Source organism: Notamacropus eugenii, chromosome 4 (assembly GCF_028372415.1).
Source record: "Notamacropus eugenii isolate mMacEug1 chromosome 4, mMacEug1.pri_v2, whole genome shotgun sequence".
NCBI lineage: Eukaryota > Metazoa > Chordata > Mammalia > Diprotodontia > Macropodidae > Notamacropus > Notamacropus eugenii.
In genome coordinates, this window is record NC_092875.1 from 123,291,542 (window position 1) to 123,310,387 (window position 18,846).

General features: G+C 39.2%; 1 protein-coding gene across 1 annotated transcript in view; it reads left to right on the top strand.

The window, feature by feature from the left end:
- The window catches only part of HAS2 (hyaluronan synthase 2), a 42,070-nt gene that overhangs the window by 13,227 nt on the left and 9,997 nt on the right, over positions 1-18,846 (top strand). Inside the window, exon 2 of the mRNA XM_072603185.1 lies at positions 8,622-9,248. Coding sequence (XP_072459286.1) covers positions 8,622-9,248 — 627 coding nt within the window. The remainder of the gene's footprint in view (positions 1-8,621; positions 9,249-18,846) is intronic.

Sequence of the window (18,846 nt, forward strand, 5' to 3'; positions counted from 1 at the left end):
CTGCTGTGCCACCTAGCTGCCCCTAGCTGCCCATATCTAATCACTACCCAAGTCCTATCTTTCTACCTCCATACTGGGTCTATAGTATCATCCGTCCTTTCTATCCTCACTTAGGCTATTCTAATTCAGACCCTTATCTTCTTATGCTCAGACTATTACAGTGATCTCCTAACTGGTCTCTTTTCCTATAGTGTCTCTGTCTGTCTTCCCCAACACATTCTGTACAACACTGATAAAATAATTTTCTTGAAGGATAGCCATGATCATTACATCCTTTCCTCAAAATTCTTCAATGCCTCCTCACTTTCTACCACATCAAGAATAATCACTTAGTCTGACATTCCTCTACTTTCTAACCATACCTATCTTCTCAACATTATATTCCACTATCTCCCTCCATGTATAGAGTAGGAGAATTGCCTTAGAGAGTTGGCTTGAGGTTCTTATATATAAGGTAGATACTACCCAACACCAAGAGACTGGACTATTTGCTGTCTGTCATACATCCGCCACCCCCTACACCCCCACACACACATACACATCGGTGCGCACACACGCACATGCACATACACATAAAATGCTTTCCTGCTTCCATATTTTCAATTATGCTGCTCATTTCCCTTGGAAATTTTTTTTGCCATCAACTACTTTTCAGAGTTTTATCCAAGGACCAGTTCAAACTTAACCTCCTTTGAAAAGCCTTCTTTTCTCCCTAAACCCCTCTTCCCATCAAAACACTACTAGACCACCCCCAGATCCCTCCCACAGTCTTTCTGTATATAAGATCCTTCTTGACTCCATGAAGGTGCTCAGATTCTATTTAGCTTAGATTCAATCTGCCTCAGATTCTATCTGGCCTGCTTGTCAATACAAGCATCGCAAATGGTGAGGCTTCTTAAGAGTCAACTCAATATGTAGTTGGAGGGATTATACACACATAGACAGAGGGCACAGGGTGAGTTGAATAGGAAGGGATGATATCTAAAAAAATAAAATCAAGGGGTGAGAGAGGCAGATATTGGGAAGAGAAAGGGAGAAATGGAATGGGGCAAATTATCTCATAAAACAGGCAAGAAAAAGTTCTTTCAATGGAGGGAAAAGGGGGAAGGTAAGAGGGAAAAAGTGAAGTTTACTCTCATCACATTTGACTTAAGGAGGGAATAACATGCACACTCACTTTGGTATGAAAATCTATCTTACACTACAGTAAAGTAGGGGAGAAAGGAATTAGTGGGGTGGGGGAGGTGATAAAAGGGATGGCAAATGGGAGGAGGGAGTAATTAGATGTAAACACTTTTGGGGAGGGACAAGGTCAGAAGAGAGAATGGAATAAATGGGGGGGGCAGGATAGGATGGAGGGAAATATACTTAGTCTTGCACAACATGACTATCATGGAAGTCTTTTGCAAAGCTGCACAGGTATAATCTATATTGAATTGCTTGCCTTCTCAGTGGGGAGGGGGAAGGGAGAGAAGTTGGAACTCAAAGTTTTAGGAACAAATGTTGAGAATTGTTTTTGCATGCAACTGTGAAATAAGAAATACAGGTAATGAGGTATAGAAATCTATCTTGCCCTACAAGAAAAGAGAGAAGATGGGGATAAAGGAAGGAAGGGCAGATTGGGAGAAGAGGTAATCAGAATGCTCAGTATTTTGGGGTGGAGGTAGGGGAGAGATGGGGAGAAAATTTGGAACTCAAAATTTTGTGGAAATGCATGTTGAAAACTAAAAATAAAAAAATTAACATTAAAAAATTTAAAAAAATAAAAATCTAAGGTAGTGGGGAAAAAAGAATCCACTCAATATGGTGCACTTTAGTAAACTTTGTTTTACTTTGACTGAAAAGAAAAAGCCTTCTCCGGTCCTCTAAGGTAGAAAAAATGTCTCCCCCTCCTTAGACTGTGTAGTAGTTTTTCATATTCTAACTTTTATTCATTATTTTGATCTTTTATTTTTTACTACTAAATTGTAAAGTCCTCAAAGACAAGGATTGCTCCTCTCATTCATCTTCCTCTGTCAACTAAGCTTTGTATGTAGTAGGCCCTCACTAAGCATTTATTGAATGGAAAAGGGAGGCACTGAAATGTTCAGTTATCCTGATTTCTGTAGGATTCTGATTTTCTGAGAAATCATGAAGTTCCTCTGTGGTTGGAGCCAGCTGCTGTCCTTGGATCCTGTTTAATTGGTAGATGGTGAGCTGAAAAGTTCCAGCCATTATTTGGACAAAACTGCTGACTTTGGTGAACACTTGTAGGCAAGTTGTAGATCAGAGCAGAGAAGAGACAAATTGAGCATTCATGGAGCACCTGCTATAGGAAGGTCTAGGTTTATAAAGAGGCTGTGGAACATGGGTAAAAGAGAGCTGAACATGGGGGCCCAATGTGAGGTTTTCAATGCTGACTCATGCTTTCTATGTGTGAGATCATGGACAGATCATTCCAAAGTTACCTCATCCATAAGAAGAGGAAATAATTCTCCCTTCCTCACCCTGATTTAAGCAAAGAATAATTTCTGAGTGGACCAGACAAATTTAAGGATAGATCTTTTAAAAGTAACAGTTACCGGTAGGTCAATCTGGTTCTCAGAGTCAGGAATAATACTTAGGGATCTCCACTATTACTTTTAATTCTATTGGGCAATGAAAAAAGAAAAGGGAGAGGGAAAGGCCTTTTTTATCCAAGAAGCTTGGTAGTCAAATTGAAAGGCATTGTGATCTAATAAGTTAAATTTCAATTGTGTTCAAAGATCAACTAAGTCCTTTCCTTACAACAATCCTATAAAGTATATACATATATATACGTATATATACGTATATATACGTATATATATATATATATATATATATATATGCTCCTCAGAGTAACCCTATGAAGTAGGTAGGTAGTCTATTATTATCCCCAATTTCCAAATGAGGAAACTGAGGCTTTGAGAGTTAAAATAGCTTGTAAAATATCTGTGCATTATAGGTGTCAGAGATGGGATATGAAGTTATAATTCCTGACTCCAGATTTAAACCATACTACCTCACTGAAAGAGCTTTGAGAGCTATAAATTTCCATAAAATATAGTAGGGCCACAGTTTACCCATCTGTAAAATATGGAGAGCAACTTTTGCCCTACACACCCCCCTGAGATGCTTCAAGGGTCAAATAAAATAAATGAAAAGCCATTTTGTAACTATAAAATACTGCCTAAATGTGTGCTAATAAGAGAAACCCAGAGACCTAATATTCTAAATCTCCTTCTCCTTATCTTTCTTATCCATTTCCTCTTCCTTCTCCTTTTCCCTCCTCCTCCTCTCACTCCTTCCCACCTTTCCCTCTTCCTCTTCTCCCTCCTCAGGTCCTGTGGCTCCAAGTTCACATTTATTTCTACTGGAACTTGTCAATTTCTACCTCTGCTATCCTCGTTTAAGACTCCTTCTCAATCTCAGTCATTTATTGATATATAACAAATATTCCCTGAGCAACCATACTATGAATAGAACCATGATGAGTCAAATCAAAAATTAAATGTGTTAAGACCTATAAAATCTCAAGGAACTTACAGTATAATTGGACCTGCAGCACACATATATGGGAAGTAATTTTGTAATAATGCTTCTGATAATAAAATAATGGTTCAAGAATCTGTTGTTTCATCTATATAGATACTTTATCCCTAATCACAATCCCAGCCATATCATTGATGGTTTCAGGATTTACTTTGCCAAAAAAAATTAATCACCTTTTTCTAGCAGTACATATTTACGCAATAAAACAAGTGTGCCCTCTGACAAAAGTCTGACATGAACTCTATCCACATGGGCAGGACCTGGCAGAGCTTTTGTTCTCTCCTTTCACTTCACTGTGCTAATCATTTCTTTTACAAATATCTCATTTCAAATATCCTTACCAGCCTGTGAAGTAAGTGCTATGATCTCCATTTTAAAACTGAGGAAATTAAGGCAGTCAGAGGTTAAGTACTTGCCCAGGGTCATACATCTAACAGGTATCTGAGGCCAGATTTGAACGAAGATCTTCCTGACTCCAGGAAAATCGCTGTTAGTTCAGAAGGATCAGGATAGGCTTCATGAAGCAGGTGGTGAGCCCTGATCTTCTCCCTCAGGTTCTCCATGTTCAAATGAAGATGCTGTGTTAGCGTCAGCATTTTATGTGCAGCACCAAAGGTTGACTTCAACCACCTGTCTCCCGTATCCTAATAACTTTTCCCAAGATAATTTTAAAGGGATGGTCTGAGGCCCCTCCAAGGTGGTGTTTCAGTTTCTGCAGACGCTATCACAGAGTGTATCAATGTCTTATGTTGATAAATACAAGGAAAATGTGCATAACGGAAAGCCAAGAAGAGGAGCTCAAGTCGCTGCCTTTGGCACTTGTTAAACACACCCACACACACAATTATGCTTCTCCCTGGCAAAGTGTCTGAGCTGGGTTGGATTTTGCTCACTGTTGTGAGAATGACTCATTTCTTTGAAACAAAAAGTTCTGAGGCGGAGACCGTGCTCCTGGGGTTCTTAGAGGGCTGGTTCATAGAGCCCTTGGGAACTGCCAACATACCTACTGCCCAGCTCTGTTTACGAGGAGATACCATGCTTACAGGCCTGGCGCTAAATGTTTAGCATTTCTCCGATTCATCTCACTACTCTGGTTTCCAGTGATGTCATAAGTTCCTTCTGCAGGTCCAGGAGAGTGCGAAGCCAAAACCTCTCCTGAATGTGAGGAGAGGGAAGGGAGGCGAGGAGGTAGCCTGGTTAAATGAAGCCAGTGCTTGACTGGAAGTCAGGGCACCAGGAGAATACTCTTGATTCCTCTGCTAACAGACGTGTAACTGGACAATTCACTCCTCTTGGTTTCATCATTTGTGAAATGGAGGGGTTGGACTTCTGGGCATATCTCCTACTGTTATTTTTTCTTCTTCTTTCCCTTTGGCCTTATGGAGAGGTAGGGGTGGGAAGGAAGAAGGTCAAGTCAAGAGTAATTAGAATTAGCTTTAATTAAAAAGCTAATGCTTTAAGATGTTCAGGCACTTTGTATTAATTATCTCATTTGATCCTTACAACTGCCACACCTGCCACGCAAGGTAGGTGCTATAATTATCCTCTAAGGATGACAGAGGTTAAGTAGGAGTAAGGAGTTGTAACAACAAGGATGATGATGAGGAAAGCTAACATTTACATAGCGCTTACTATGTGCGTGCCAAGCACTGTGCTAAGGGCTTTATAAATATCATTCGTTGATCCTACAACAAGCCCAAGGGCTATTATTTATCCCCATTTTATAGTGAAAGATACTGAGGCAAGCAGAGGTTAATGACTTGCTTGGGGTCATAGAGTTAGTTATTGTTTGAGGCTGGTTTGAAGCTCAAATTTCCTGGATTCCACATCCCACTGTGTCACTTAGCAGCCTTAGTAGGGATTCTGGGAACCAAGGAAGAACTACATAGGGGACATAGAGAGCTTAACTTAGAATCAGGAAAATTTGGGATTGAGTCTAGCCTCAGTCACTACCTGGGCACTCATGGGAAATTCGCATAAACTCTCTGAATCTCAGTTTCTTTACATGTGAAATATGAATAATTATTCCTGAAAGATCTACCTTACAAGCTCTCTGTATCAGCACAGGTAAAAAGAGCTATGTCAATGCCAAATGAGAGAACTTTTGTAGGTTTGCCATTTGATATCTCTCCTTAGCACATACTCATTTACTTTCAGCCTCAAGGCAACGTGTGGCCCACTAGGTCCTCAAGTGCAGCCCTTTGGCTGAAATTAGTTCTGTGAAGTTTGGATCAGTTCAAAGAGGAGAGGCCTATTCCCCGAATGGGCATTATGTCACTCAAAGTGAGAACCTGAAAAGGCCTTAGCTTAAAAGGGCCAAGGTCTCCTATTGCATCCTGGGCCATCTCCAGTCATCCTAATGAATATCTGGTCACTGGATCCAGATGACTCTGGATGAGAAAGTGAGGCCAGTGACCTTGCACAGCCCTCCCTCACTCAAATCAAAATCATGTCAAGTCGCGTCATCATTTCCCTGATGTCATGGTCTTTTTTGAAAACAAAAGACAAACAGTAACTTTGTCAACAAATAACAACTTTGCATATATTTTACATTTTCTACTTTTTACAAGTTGTTCTCTATCACTCTCATGCCTCACAAAGTGGAATATAAGCTCCTTGAGAGCAGGACTTTTATTTTTGCCTTTGTATCCATAGCTCCTTGCTCCATACTTACCACGTAAGAAGGAGCTTTGTACATGCTTGTGGGATCTATTGATTTTATTCCTGTGTACAATACAGATAGTGGGAAGGAGACAGTAAATGATATATCCCGTGTCCTTCCTCTAATTGGTTGCAGAAATGGAACTAGAACTCAGGATCCTCAGACTAGAAGTCTAATACACAGTGCTGCTTCATGGGAGAGATCATAGGGTTCAAAAAATCATGAGCTGGAAGGGACCTTACAGACTATCAGATGTAGTCTTCTTGTACTACAGATGAGAAAACTGAGGCACAGGGAGATGAATTCTCTCACCCAGAGGCACCCGGCTATAATGAGTCTGAGATAGAATATAAACCCAAGTCTGAGCTCCACATGGTATTCCCTATATCTTATCAACTCTATAATGTTAAGATTGGAGCTAGTCTTTGGAGGGTGGGTAAAATCTGATTGTGGAAAAGGAAGAGAATTTCAGGTCATAGACTAACACAGTAGCTCCTATAAGTCATATAAAAGCCAATCTTCTGTATATTTTTCTGGGGGAAAACAATGGGATGAAAGTCTTCCACGGGATCCAAAGTCTTCAGAGTCATTAATAGTAGTATTTCAACATTCATGACTTGATAAAAGATAAGCTAAAGTTCTGACTTGGCTAGACCAATATCTACACTAGGCATGACCCTGCAAGGGATACCTTGAAGATGAAGGAGGGGAAGGGTAGAGATGGAAGAACCAATATCACAGAACCATACACATAAAAGGTACTAAATCAGTAGCCAACAAATGTTCATGAAGCACATTGGCAGCTAGGTGATACCGTGGATAGTGCTGGGCCTGGAATCTGAAAGACCTGAGTTCAAAATCAGTCTAGTAGTTGTGTGACCCTGGGCAAGTCACTTAACTCTGTTTGTCTCAGTTTCCTCATCTGTAAAATGAGCTAGAGAAGACAATGAAAATATCTTTGCTACTCCAATATCTTTGCTAAGAAATGGGATTTTGGACAGGTGGACGTGTCTAAAATGACTCGACAAATGCTGAGCTAAAATACTAGAAAAACAAAGAAAGGCAAAAGACAGTCCCTACTCTCGAGGAGCTCAGAGTCTAAGAAGGGGAAAAAAACAAGAAAGCAACTTTATAAATATAAAACATAGACAGGATAAATGGGAGATAATCCCTAGAGAAAAGGCATTAACATTAGGAGGATCAGGAAAGGCTTCTTGCAGATTTTTGCTGAGATTTGAAGGAACTGAAGAGACTGAAGAAGAAAATGCCTAGAGTCTGGAGATGGTTTGGTTGTGCCAGGAACAATGCAAAGGCCAGTGTCATAGTATTGAAGAGTATGTATGTGGGGGATGGGAGGGTTTAGAAAATTGAATAGCAGGGGGTGGTATATGGTTTAAGAAGCCTGGAAAGGTAGCAGGGGGCAAGGTTATGAAGGGCATTGAATACCAAACAGAGGATTTTGTATTCGATATTGGAGGTGATTGGGAGTCACTGGAGTTTATTGAATAGAAGGATAGCATGGTCAGCTCTGTGCTTTCAGAAATTTAATCAATAAATGCTTGCCCTAGCTCTGTGACCCTGGGTAAGTCATTTGACCCTGATTGCCTCAAAACAAAAATGCTCATCAAGAACCTACTGTGTGAAGCACCCTCTACTAGCTAGGAAGTTGCTGTAGGAACAGAGAGATTACATGACTGGACCTTAGTCAAATAGCTATGAAGCTTGGTAGATCTGTAGATTGCTTTTAAGTAGAAACTAAAGATATATATATAAAATTAAATGAATGATCAATCTCGCCCCCTTTATCTTTCCTTACTCGGCTCATATTTTGCAAATGTTGAAGTATGTGGTTGTTGGATAGAATTTCTTGATTCCTCCAACTGCTAGTAGCCTCCCTCCCAAATATCTTGCATTTAACTACTTTGAATATGTTTTATTCCTTTAAGCTGTAGAGATTTATATAGCTTCTTGTGGGTTTTCTCTCCATTAGAATGGAAATTCATTGCAAGGCAATTCATTGTCAGGGATTTGCTATATTCTCAATACCTAGTACAACTCCTGGCACCAAATGGGTGCTTAAAATAAAGACTTGTTGTGTGACTAATTGATTCCCAGACAGTGCTGAGCCTTGGCAATATAAATACCAAGAGAAAGACAGTCTGTTTCCTCAAGGAGCTTATTCTGACAGAAGGGGAGGGGGATACATTCTGCTTATCAATAGCCTTTCCAGTTTACTTTGATGTCATTTGAACAGGTACCACTCGGGAACTTTTGGCCAGAGTTTCTAAGCTCTGGTGGGCATGTGAAGTTGGAAATTTCTTAAATGTATTTCTAGGAATAACCCAAGAATGTATGGCAAGACATTTGCCAATCTCTGGTTCACTCTGTTTATTTTATTCTATTACAGATGCATTGTGAGAGGTTTATCTGTATCCTGAGAATAATTGGAACTACCCTTTTTGGAGTCTCCCTCCTCCTGGGGATCACAGCTGCTTATATTGTTGGCTACCAGTTTTTCCAAACAGAAAATTATTATTTCTCTTTTGGACTCTATGGTGCTTTCTTAGCCTCACATCTTATCATCCAAAGCCTATTTGCCTTTCTAGAGCACAGGAAAATGAGAAGATCACTAGAAACTCCTATTAAGTTGAACAAATCTGTGGCTCTTTGCATTGCTGCATACCAAGAAGACCCTGATTACTTAAGAAAATGTTTACTTTCTGTGAAAAGGCTAACCTATCCTGGGATTAAGGTGGTCATGGTCATAGATGGCAATTCAGATGATGACCTATATATGCTGGAGATCTTCAGAGACGTCATGGGCAGGGACACTGCGGCCACTTACATCTGGAAGAATAACTTCCACACAAAGGGCCCTGGTGAGACGGACGAGTCACATAAGGAGAGCTCCCAGTACATAACCCAACTGGTCTTGTCCAACAAAAGTGTTTGCATCATGCAAAAATGGGGTGGAAAAAGAGAAGTAATGTACACAGCATTCAAAGCACTGGGGAGGAGTGTGGATTATGTGCAGGTAGGTCTTCTAGACTCACTCCAATGCAAACATCCATTTAAATAAAGCCACTTTTGTATCTCTCCAGCAATATGCTATAGACCATCCCAGGGCCTTCTGAACAGTGTTTCTTTCAGTCTGTTTGAAAACAGCATTACTGTTGAAAGCATGTGAAAAAAAAAAATACTGCAAAGCTGTTAGAAAGTATCTATGAAAATGTTTCACTTGTGCCATAGGATTGGTTAGAAATCAAGACTATTTTGAACACGAGACCTTTTTCTGCCTCTCCCACCCTTTCCCCGCCCTCTCTCTTTAGCCAAGTCAAATCCAAGGTCATTTTCCACAACTTTTCCAAACCTCCAACCCGGTAAGCAAATAATCTCTTCTGCTAGCTGCCCCCTGTACAAGGCTATTAAGACGTTGTTCCACAAGCCAAAAAGGAAAGCACTGTGTGACCTTTAGAAACATTTTGCACAAAGATGGGTGAGATAGAGGAGAAAGCAATTTAGAGATTGTTTAAGAAAAAAAAAGGAGATGAGAAGAAAGAAAAAAAGAAAAACACCCATTTGCAAAAAGCCAAAATGGTGTTTACTTCATCCTAATAACAGCATTACCTCATTCCTAGCAGCTTGACCTTTGAAAAATTTCATGATGAGATTCACGTCCACACAAATAATAATTACCCCATGTCCTTTATTAATTCCCTGAGCATTCGCTGTAGGGTGGGATCATTCCTTCTCTACATCACTCCTTATCTCTTATTAGGACTTTTACTGCATCTTGGAATTGTCATAAAAGAGCCTTTATGAAGATGAAAATGTCCCGTGAATTTTCAAGTGGCAGCTTTCCCCTACACTAAGATCCTTCAGATAGATTTTAGGAATAAGAACACAGAAAAGTCCTTGCAAAGTCAAAATTAACAGGATAATCTCTCCACTGTCATTTCCTTTGTTTTTATTTCTTTAGTTTTGCAGTTTTATTGGTGCTTTTTTGTTTTTATATGACATTCATTTTCAGTCTTACTCACTCACCCACCCTCCCTGTGAGCCTTTCCTGGTAACAAAGAACCAGTGGACATAGAAACTTGCCTCTGACAATTATTTGATCATCCATATTCATAGTTTGGCCTCCCACTCCCATCAAGAGAAGGTGCATTTCCTTATCTTTCCTATACGGCCAATATTGGCCATTATAATTATATTGCACTTAACTTTTTTAAGGATTGTGTTTCAAATTATTGTACTTGTGTGAGGTTCTCCTGGTTCTGCTTCCTTTACTTTGCAACACTTTGTATGGTCTTCCCATGATTCTTTGAAGTTTTCATACTCTTTCTTTTCTTATTGATGTTCAATTGTTTCATTCATGTCTGACTCTTCATGAGCTCATCTGAATCTTTTTTGGCAGATACTTGGGTTTACTATTCCCTTCCTTGTTCATTTTACAGATGAAGAAACTGAGGCAAGCAGGGTTATGTCACTAGTCCACACAGCTAGTAAGTGTCTGAAGCCAGATTTGAAATCAGGAAGAGGAGTCTTCCTAACTCCAGACCTAGCACTCTATTTACTGTATGATCTAGCTGCACCCTCTCCCTGTAATTTTATTATTAAAATTAATTAGTAATTAATTTTATTAAAATTACTAGTTATAATAGTACTAGTTGGTTAGTGATTGGTTGTAATTTCCCAATTGATGGGCACCCACTTTGTATCCAATTCTTTGCTGTTGTGTTTGTTCTTTGTTTTCAAAGAGTACCATGACATCAGGGAAATGATGACATGAGTTGCAGTTGACTTTGATTTGAGCGAGTGAGGGCTGTGAAAGGTCACCAGCTTCACTTTCTCCTCCAGATCCATCTGGGTCCAGTGGCCAGATATTCATCAGGATGACTGGAGATGACCCAGGATGCAAGGTGAGACCCTGGCCATTTTAGGCTAAGGTCTTATCAGATTGCCACTTTGAGTGAGGTAATGCCCATTCAGTGAATAGGCTTCTTTAAGAAATTAGTCAAGGAATGATCCCTTTAATTAGAAAGAAAAAAGAAAAAAAAAATCAAACTGGGAGGGGAAGACCCTCAGGGTTCCTGTTTCAAAGAGAAGTAGTTACCACCAACATTCACTCTAAGTCAGGAGGGCCCAATATATAACTATTGAGTGGAGCTTGAGCAGGGACATTTTGTGGTCCAATCTATGAGCTTTGGAATGAACTGGGTTTAAGGTATTAGAAAGAAAGAATGAAAGAAAGAAAAAGAAAGAAGGAAGGAAAGAAGGAAGGAAGGAAGGGAGGGAGGGAGGGAGGGAGGGAGGAAGGAAGGAAGGAAGGAAGGAAGGAAGGAAGGAAGGAAGGAAGGAAGGAAGGAAGGAAGGAAGGAAGGAAGAAAGGAAAAGAAATTTAGCCAGTATACTCCAAGTTAACTGGGCAGCTTCTGGCCATCAAAATTTACCTTCCTTTGGAGAGGAGGAGAGGGAGAGGGAGAGGATGCGCTGGCTTATGCAACTGGCTAGGTCTCCATTCAGGCAACTCGTTCTACTTATAGGTTGTGTTTGTCCTTTGTTTTTGAAGAAGATCATGACATCAGGAAAATAATGACATGAATTTACATAGTTGTTTGCACAAAGTCTTTCCTTGTAGAGTTTGAGCTCCTTGTGGGCAGGGACCTTGTTTTATCCTTTGCTGCCATAACTTGGAACATATGAAGTTTTTTTCTGTCTGGCTTGATCTCTATTCTCCTTTAAAAAGTGACACTAGATTCTATGAAAATTTTTGATAATTCTATAAAAAGCCTTTTGTTCATTGCCCTCAAAGGTTTCTTGGTTAATGACATGTTATAATAGCTTAGGACTCAGGTGACCTGATTCAGTAGAATACACCTGAGATTCAGGTCACTTAACCTGACTTGAGGTCTCAGTTTCCTTCTCTAAGACAGAAAGTTTAGGCAGGGCAGTCAGGTAGCATAGTGGAGAGAATGCTGGGCTTGAAGCCAAGAAGTCCTGAGTCCAAATCCTGCCTCAGGAACTTCTGCCTGCCTCAGTTTCCTCATCTACAAAAAAAAAAAAGTACTAACAGATCTGACAGGTTGTGATAAAGATCAAGTGAGAAATAAATATGAAGTGCTTTGCATACTTTAAAGCACTCCATAAGGGCTAGCTATTAGCTGTTATTTAGATCAATTGACCTAAGTTTCCCTCCAGCTCTTATATTCTGTAGGTTAATAATAATGATGATGACAGTAAAAACTAACTTTTGTATACTGCTTGCTATCAGCCAGGCACTGTGCAAAGTGCTTTGTAGTGATTGTGGCTGTTCAATTGTTTTCCAGTTGTGTGTGACTCTTCATGACCCCACTGGAGATTTTCTTGGCAAAGATACTGGAGTTGTTCCCCAGTTCACTTTACAGATGAGAAAACTGAGGCAAAAAGGGTGAAGTGATTTGCCCAGCATTACACAGCTAGTCTCTGAGGCCAGATTTCCTCAAGAAGACAAATTTTCCTGATTCCGTGCCAGCGGTTCTGTTCACTGTGGCACCTAGACAATGATTATCTCATGTCTATGGTTACACACACATGACAAAGTGGTCAGAAGACTGGCCTTGGCATCAGAAGACTTGGGTTTAAGCCTGCCTCTGATACACACTGGCTATGTGATTTTTGGCCTCTTATTGTCCCGGATAATTCCCTAAAAATATGTGACATATTCGTTTCTGACCTTCCCAGATCTAATGATTGAACCATGCTTGAATATGAGATCAACAAGGTTCAGTGTCAGATGGCTCATTTTAGATGGCTTTGAGAAGTTTAGGAAATTTAGCCAAGTAATTCAAACTTCTTAATTTTGTTGTCATTAAGTTGTTTCAATTGTGTCCAAGCCTTTGTGATCACACTTATTATTTTCTTGGCAAAGATATTGGAGTTGTTTGCCATTTCCTTCCAGTTCATTTTACAGATGAGGAAACCAAGGCAAACAGGGTGAAATGACTTGCCCAACGTCACACAAGCTAGCAAGTGAGGCCAGATTTGAATTCAGGCCTTCCTGACTCCAGTGCAAATACTTCCTATTTTTACCTCCTTTGAAAGGTCATAAGAAAGTTGTCTCCTGCTTTCTCTCCTTGACTCATTCTTGTCCATATTATGATATGTGTGACTTCAATAGTAAAATATCCTAAGGGCTGCCACCACTGCATCTTTAAAAGTACATTAATAATGATTGTAATCGCAAGTGCTAAATAGTAATGCTAACAATAATAATTCTTATTTTTGACATGATTTAAGGTTTAATTAATACTTTCTTCACCAATAACCCAGTCAGGTGACATAACACAAGTATCGTTACCCCCATTTTTCATATTAAAAAACTGAGACTCCTAGAAGATAGTTTTACTCAGAGAGGACAATGTCTTGCCCATGGCTGTGCAGCTTATTAAATATCGAAGTTGGGATAATTTGGGTACTTCCTGAAGTCCCCCTACAGGGAACAGGACAAAATGACCTCTGGCTCCGTTTTTAATTCTAGCTCAGTCTTATAGGAGTAGTCTCTAATTGCTCTAAGCAGTTCTTATTTTCATTGGAACTACTCCTTCTCTTATAATTCTGGCTTTGGATTGTGCCTGTATCCTTGACAACCTTCACTGTTCCTGTCCAGGGGGAAAAAAATACCAACTTTTGAAAACGTGAAAGGGCTGATTTTCTGCTAAAGCAGTGGTCAGACTTGGGAATAACAGAACGGAGGCCCTGCCCCGTTGTGACATAATCAGCCTGGCCAAGTTAGGGCTGTCTTTTGAAACAGCAGTACGATTTTGTTTTGTTTATTTAATGAATTCAAGTAATGATCCTGATGATGATAATATATGTGTGTGTGTGTATGTACGTGCATGTAATTATGTATATATGTGTGTTTGTGTATATTGTATATGTATGTGTATATATGTGTATGCATATATATTTGTGTGTACACACACACATACATACACACACACACACACATATAATGTATTAGGTTCAGACCTGTAATTTCTTCCTGTCGGAAATTCCCCATGAGGGAGACTTCCCTATCAAATGCAAATCCGTATCTCTTCAACTTCTAGTTGCTTAGGGTACTAAGAATTAAGTGACTTGCCTTAGGTCCCATAAGGGATATATATTGCAGTCAGAACTTAAATTTTCATCTTCCTAGAGAGGCAGCTAAGTGGTGCTGTGGGTAGAGAATTGGTCTGTCAGGAATTTCTGAATTCAGATTTGGCCCACATACCCTACTGCATCCTTAAGGTTAAGTTGAATTGTGATTCAACTTGGGTTGGATTCCAATTTCAGTTTCATTACGTTGATCCCACATTGCCACTCTAAGGAAAATAAAAAATGATACACTTGGTGGGGAATGGTAGTCAAGTTTCTTCCTACAAGCTTTGCTTTAGATTCTTTTCTAGAGGTGTTTTCCAACAGGACTGATTCTCACCTGCCTAAGATGTCTTAAGGCAAGGTGATAGACTAGATAACTCTTAAATGTTCCTTATTATCCTTAAAGTGGCACATTAAAATTTTATATTATATTATTAACTGTCAAATCTATCAGAGCGAGGTATAGGGACTGGACTTGGGGTTTTTATGGGTTATAGAGAATTTCCAAATGAAGGAACTTCCTGTCCCATTACAGGTTGGACCGTCTTTGTAACTTACAGTCTTAGAGGAAGTTGTCGTGGGTGAGAGGTTAGGTGACAGGACCTTACAGCTAGTATGTGCCAGAGATGGGACTTCGTTGCAGGGTTTTACACCTAGAAGGCACTGCATGAGTGTTTGTTGAGTGGTTAATTGAAACAATCAGTCAACAAGTGTTTGCCTAGTCTGGTCTTCCAGGCTCTGAGAACAACTCTTTCTGTCCAGTGCTCTATGTTCCTTCTCATAAAGAAATAGTCTAAATCACCACCAGGGTGGTGTGGGATCTCCCCACCCCACTATCTCTAATATATGTTTTAAGAATTTGCAGCCAGAGGAGGTCTAATGAGAATAGGTTAAGTATGAAGGAGTCATTTGGAGGTTTTTGCAATTCTATCCATTCCAGAATTCTTGGAAAAAAATCAGACCACAAACCTCAAAATATTCATGGTGCTTTAATTAGTGCACAGTTTCGTGGACATTCCTTATAATGTTCTCTGTCTTAAAATCCTGTTTGTTTGTTTTTCCCCTCCCTGCCCTTTGTAGCAATTCACACCTTCAGAAAGTTTGGGGATAAGCAAAATCATAGGGAAACAGTTAAGGTACAGAAAGTTGTAGACAAGATTCGTATTTTGGGACAGTATTAGATCAGATAAAATTGAAAAGCTCCATGATGATCTCCATTCCTCAGTATCTTTCTTTTTGGGAATAGTACTGAGAGCCCTGGGTAAGGATTCAGGTGATGTAGGCACTGGTCCTGACTCCAACCCTAGACAGGTAGTCATTCACTTCAGCTTTTTGGGACTTGTTTTTCTAATTTATAAAATAAGAGAGTTGTACAAGATGGTGTCCAAAGCTCTTTGTAGCCAGGGCTCAATGGTATAAAAATAAACAAATAAACAAATAAGGTTCTCCATGCTACTTCCTCATTACGGATAGTGCCATATTGATTCGCCTCTAATGGCTTTTTGTACCTCTTCTTCCACCTCTCTGGAACATTCATCCTTTCAATTGTTGATTCTTAGAATGCCCAGTGGCTTCCTTCCAGACACAGCTCAAGGGCCCCTACCTCCAGGAGACGTTTCCTGGTCTTCTCAGCTTCTAGTGTGACCCCCTTTAATAATAATAGCTAGCATTTATGTAGCACTTAAAGGTTTGCAAAGTGTTTTACAAATATTTGATCCCCACAACAACCCTGCAAACTACGTGCTATTATTTTCCCCATTTTACAGTGTGGGAAATTGAGACAGAGAGAGGTTAAATGGTTTGCCCAGGGGCACATAGCTAGTAAGTATCTAAGGCTGTATTTGAACTCAGGTCTTCCTGACTAGAAGCTCAGCTAACCACCTTAGCTGAGCCTTACATCACTTTTGTATTCAACTTGCATGTTCTGATTTTAAATAAATTGTCTTTCCCATTAAAATATAAGTTCCTTCCTGGAAAACAGACTACTTTTTTCTTTGTATTGGTGGAGCTTAGAATAGTCCTTAGCATACAGTAAATATCTAATAAATATTTGCTGATTCATTGATTGTATCATCGATCATTCAGCAAGCATTCATTTCATATGTATTCTGCTGGGATTGAAATGAAGGAAAAATAGGAAACCAATTCTTCTTTTTACTTACACTTTTATAACCACCATGCAGTACCTTTTGTTAGAATTATCTCTTTAACTCCCAACTTAACCCCAATGATCTTATATGCCTTTCACCATTTATTTGCCGATGTCAATTAGAAGACATTGTAAAAATAATTATATCTTGAAAGTGATTAAATTGAGTTTGGGGGGGTAGGTAAATGTTTACCAATCAGCTCTCAGAAAAAAAGTGTACACAACACACTTTTAAGTTTAATTTACATTCTTCACTTTTGCCTCATTCCTTTCTTAACTCTAAGCTATCAATAAAACAATAAGTCAGGCCCTGATTTATAGTATTTCCAAAATACTGAGGTATAAGGGCTTACACAGAAATTTAACCATCAGCTATTGTTAATAGTTTCAAGTTGCCTCCAGTACACCCTGTATTGATATTCTGTTTTTCCAGTGGTTTCATTATAGAGCTCTGTCCTTTAGGTTATCATACTATGGTAGGAAGGATTCTTAAGTTTAGGTTGATAGATTTAGATGGCGAGTAGAAAGTACCTTTAGAGGAAAGATACTCAGAAGTATCTGGTCCAATGCCTTCATTTTATAGTCTTCTTAACTACAGAGTTAATGCTTTTACTCTGTTATCACTTTTAAGTTCTTCTGATAAGAGGGAAGGAAAATAGATAAGTGGCAAAATCATATATACTTTCTACTTATTTCTGGGTTGACAGACTGGGAAAATATGTTTTCAAGTACTCTCTTAATTTTATGTAATTCTGTATTCATGATTCCTGAAAGAATAGCAAAGAAGATCAGATGAAAACTTAAGGATATTTGTCAATACGTGCATCATGGATTAGTTTGATCATGGTTAAGGCAACCAAATCTAACAGGATTAGAGAGGAAAACTTTGCATAGAGAGTCACCAAATTGAAAAATGAAACTTTACGCCATCCTTAAAGATAGCACCTTCTGGAAAAATTCCTTCAAGTTGCTTGAACCAATTTTTTTCGTCTACATAGATAGAGCACCAGGCCTGGAGTTGGTTCAAACTTGGCCTTAGACGTCTACTCGCTGTATTACCCTGGGCAAGTCATTTGTTTGTCTGGGTTTCCTCATCTGTAAAATGGGGATAATAATAGCACTGACCTCCTGGGGATGTTGTGAGGTTCAAATGAGATTATAAAGTGCTTAGCATAGTGCCTGGCACAATGTAAGTGATGTGTAAATGTTGTTGGTTCTTGAAGGGCCTCCATAGACTTGTAATGACTGTGATCAAGAATTAATTTCCCTGTCTAGAACAGAGCTAAGTGATCCCACTTGGCCAAGGTTAAGATGTAAGGTCAAAAATATGCAGTGCTAGGACATCACCAGTATGAGACCTGGCTGTGGGGCAGCAGTAGAAGGTTGTATTGATTTTTTTCCATCCTGTTTCCTCAGTGAAGTTAATCAGGGTAATTGAGATTTCCTTTTACTCTGTTAGCTCTTGTAGACAGCCCTTTGAAGTGAGAGTAGAAGGAGGCTACCAGTCACTTAGCCTGTAGGAAATAAAAAAGGAAGTCAGAATACTGAGAAATACTTGGGTCTTAGGGCCTGGTGTTTGGTAGCACAAATTATATTTTAGTAGAGTTTGCCATTTTAAATCAGGGGTTCTTAGCCTGGGGTCTGTGAATAATTTTTGTTAAAACTGTCTTTTAATATAATTAATTTTCTCAAAAAAAAGATGGACAAAATAACTATCTTAGTTAAAAACAGAATCTCAAATGTACTTTTTATTTTTAAGAAAATAACTCAAAATCTATTCCCTCTTGGAGAAACAAGAAAGAGAGAAATATCAACTGGATTAACGAGGATAAGGAAAAGTTGTTCTTTAGATGTGTCAACTCTTATGACCCTACTTAGGGTTTTCTTGGCAGAGATCTTAGAATGGTTTGTTATTTCCTTCTTCAACTTATTTTACAGATGAAAAAACTGAGGAAAACATAGTTAAGTGACTTGCCTAGAGTCAGCCAACTATTAAGTCAAGTCTGAAGCCAGATTTGAACTCAGGAAAATGAGTCTTCCTGACTCCAGGCTTGGCACTCTATCCACTGTAGTATGTAGCTATCCCATAAGAGAACATATCAATTAGATTAACAGGGATGATAATGGCTTGTGTTTGCCTTATGTTTATAACAAACTGTGTGCCTGATGTGGTGCTAAGTAAGCATTTTACAAATAATATCTGGTTGATCCTTACAAAAACCCTGTGAGGCAGGTGCTATTACTAAACCCACTTTATAGTTAAGGAAACTAAGGAAGACATAAGTTAAGGGTTACACAGCTAGTAAATGTCTAAAGCTGGTTCTGAACTCCCATCTCCCTGACTCAGTGCCCAGCACTTTAT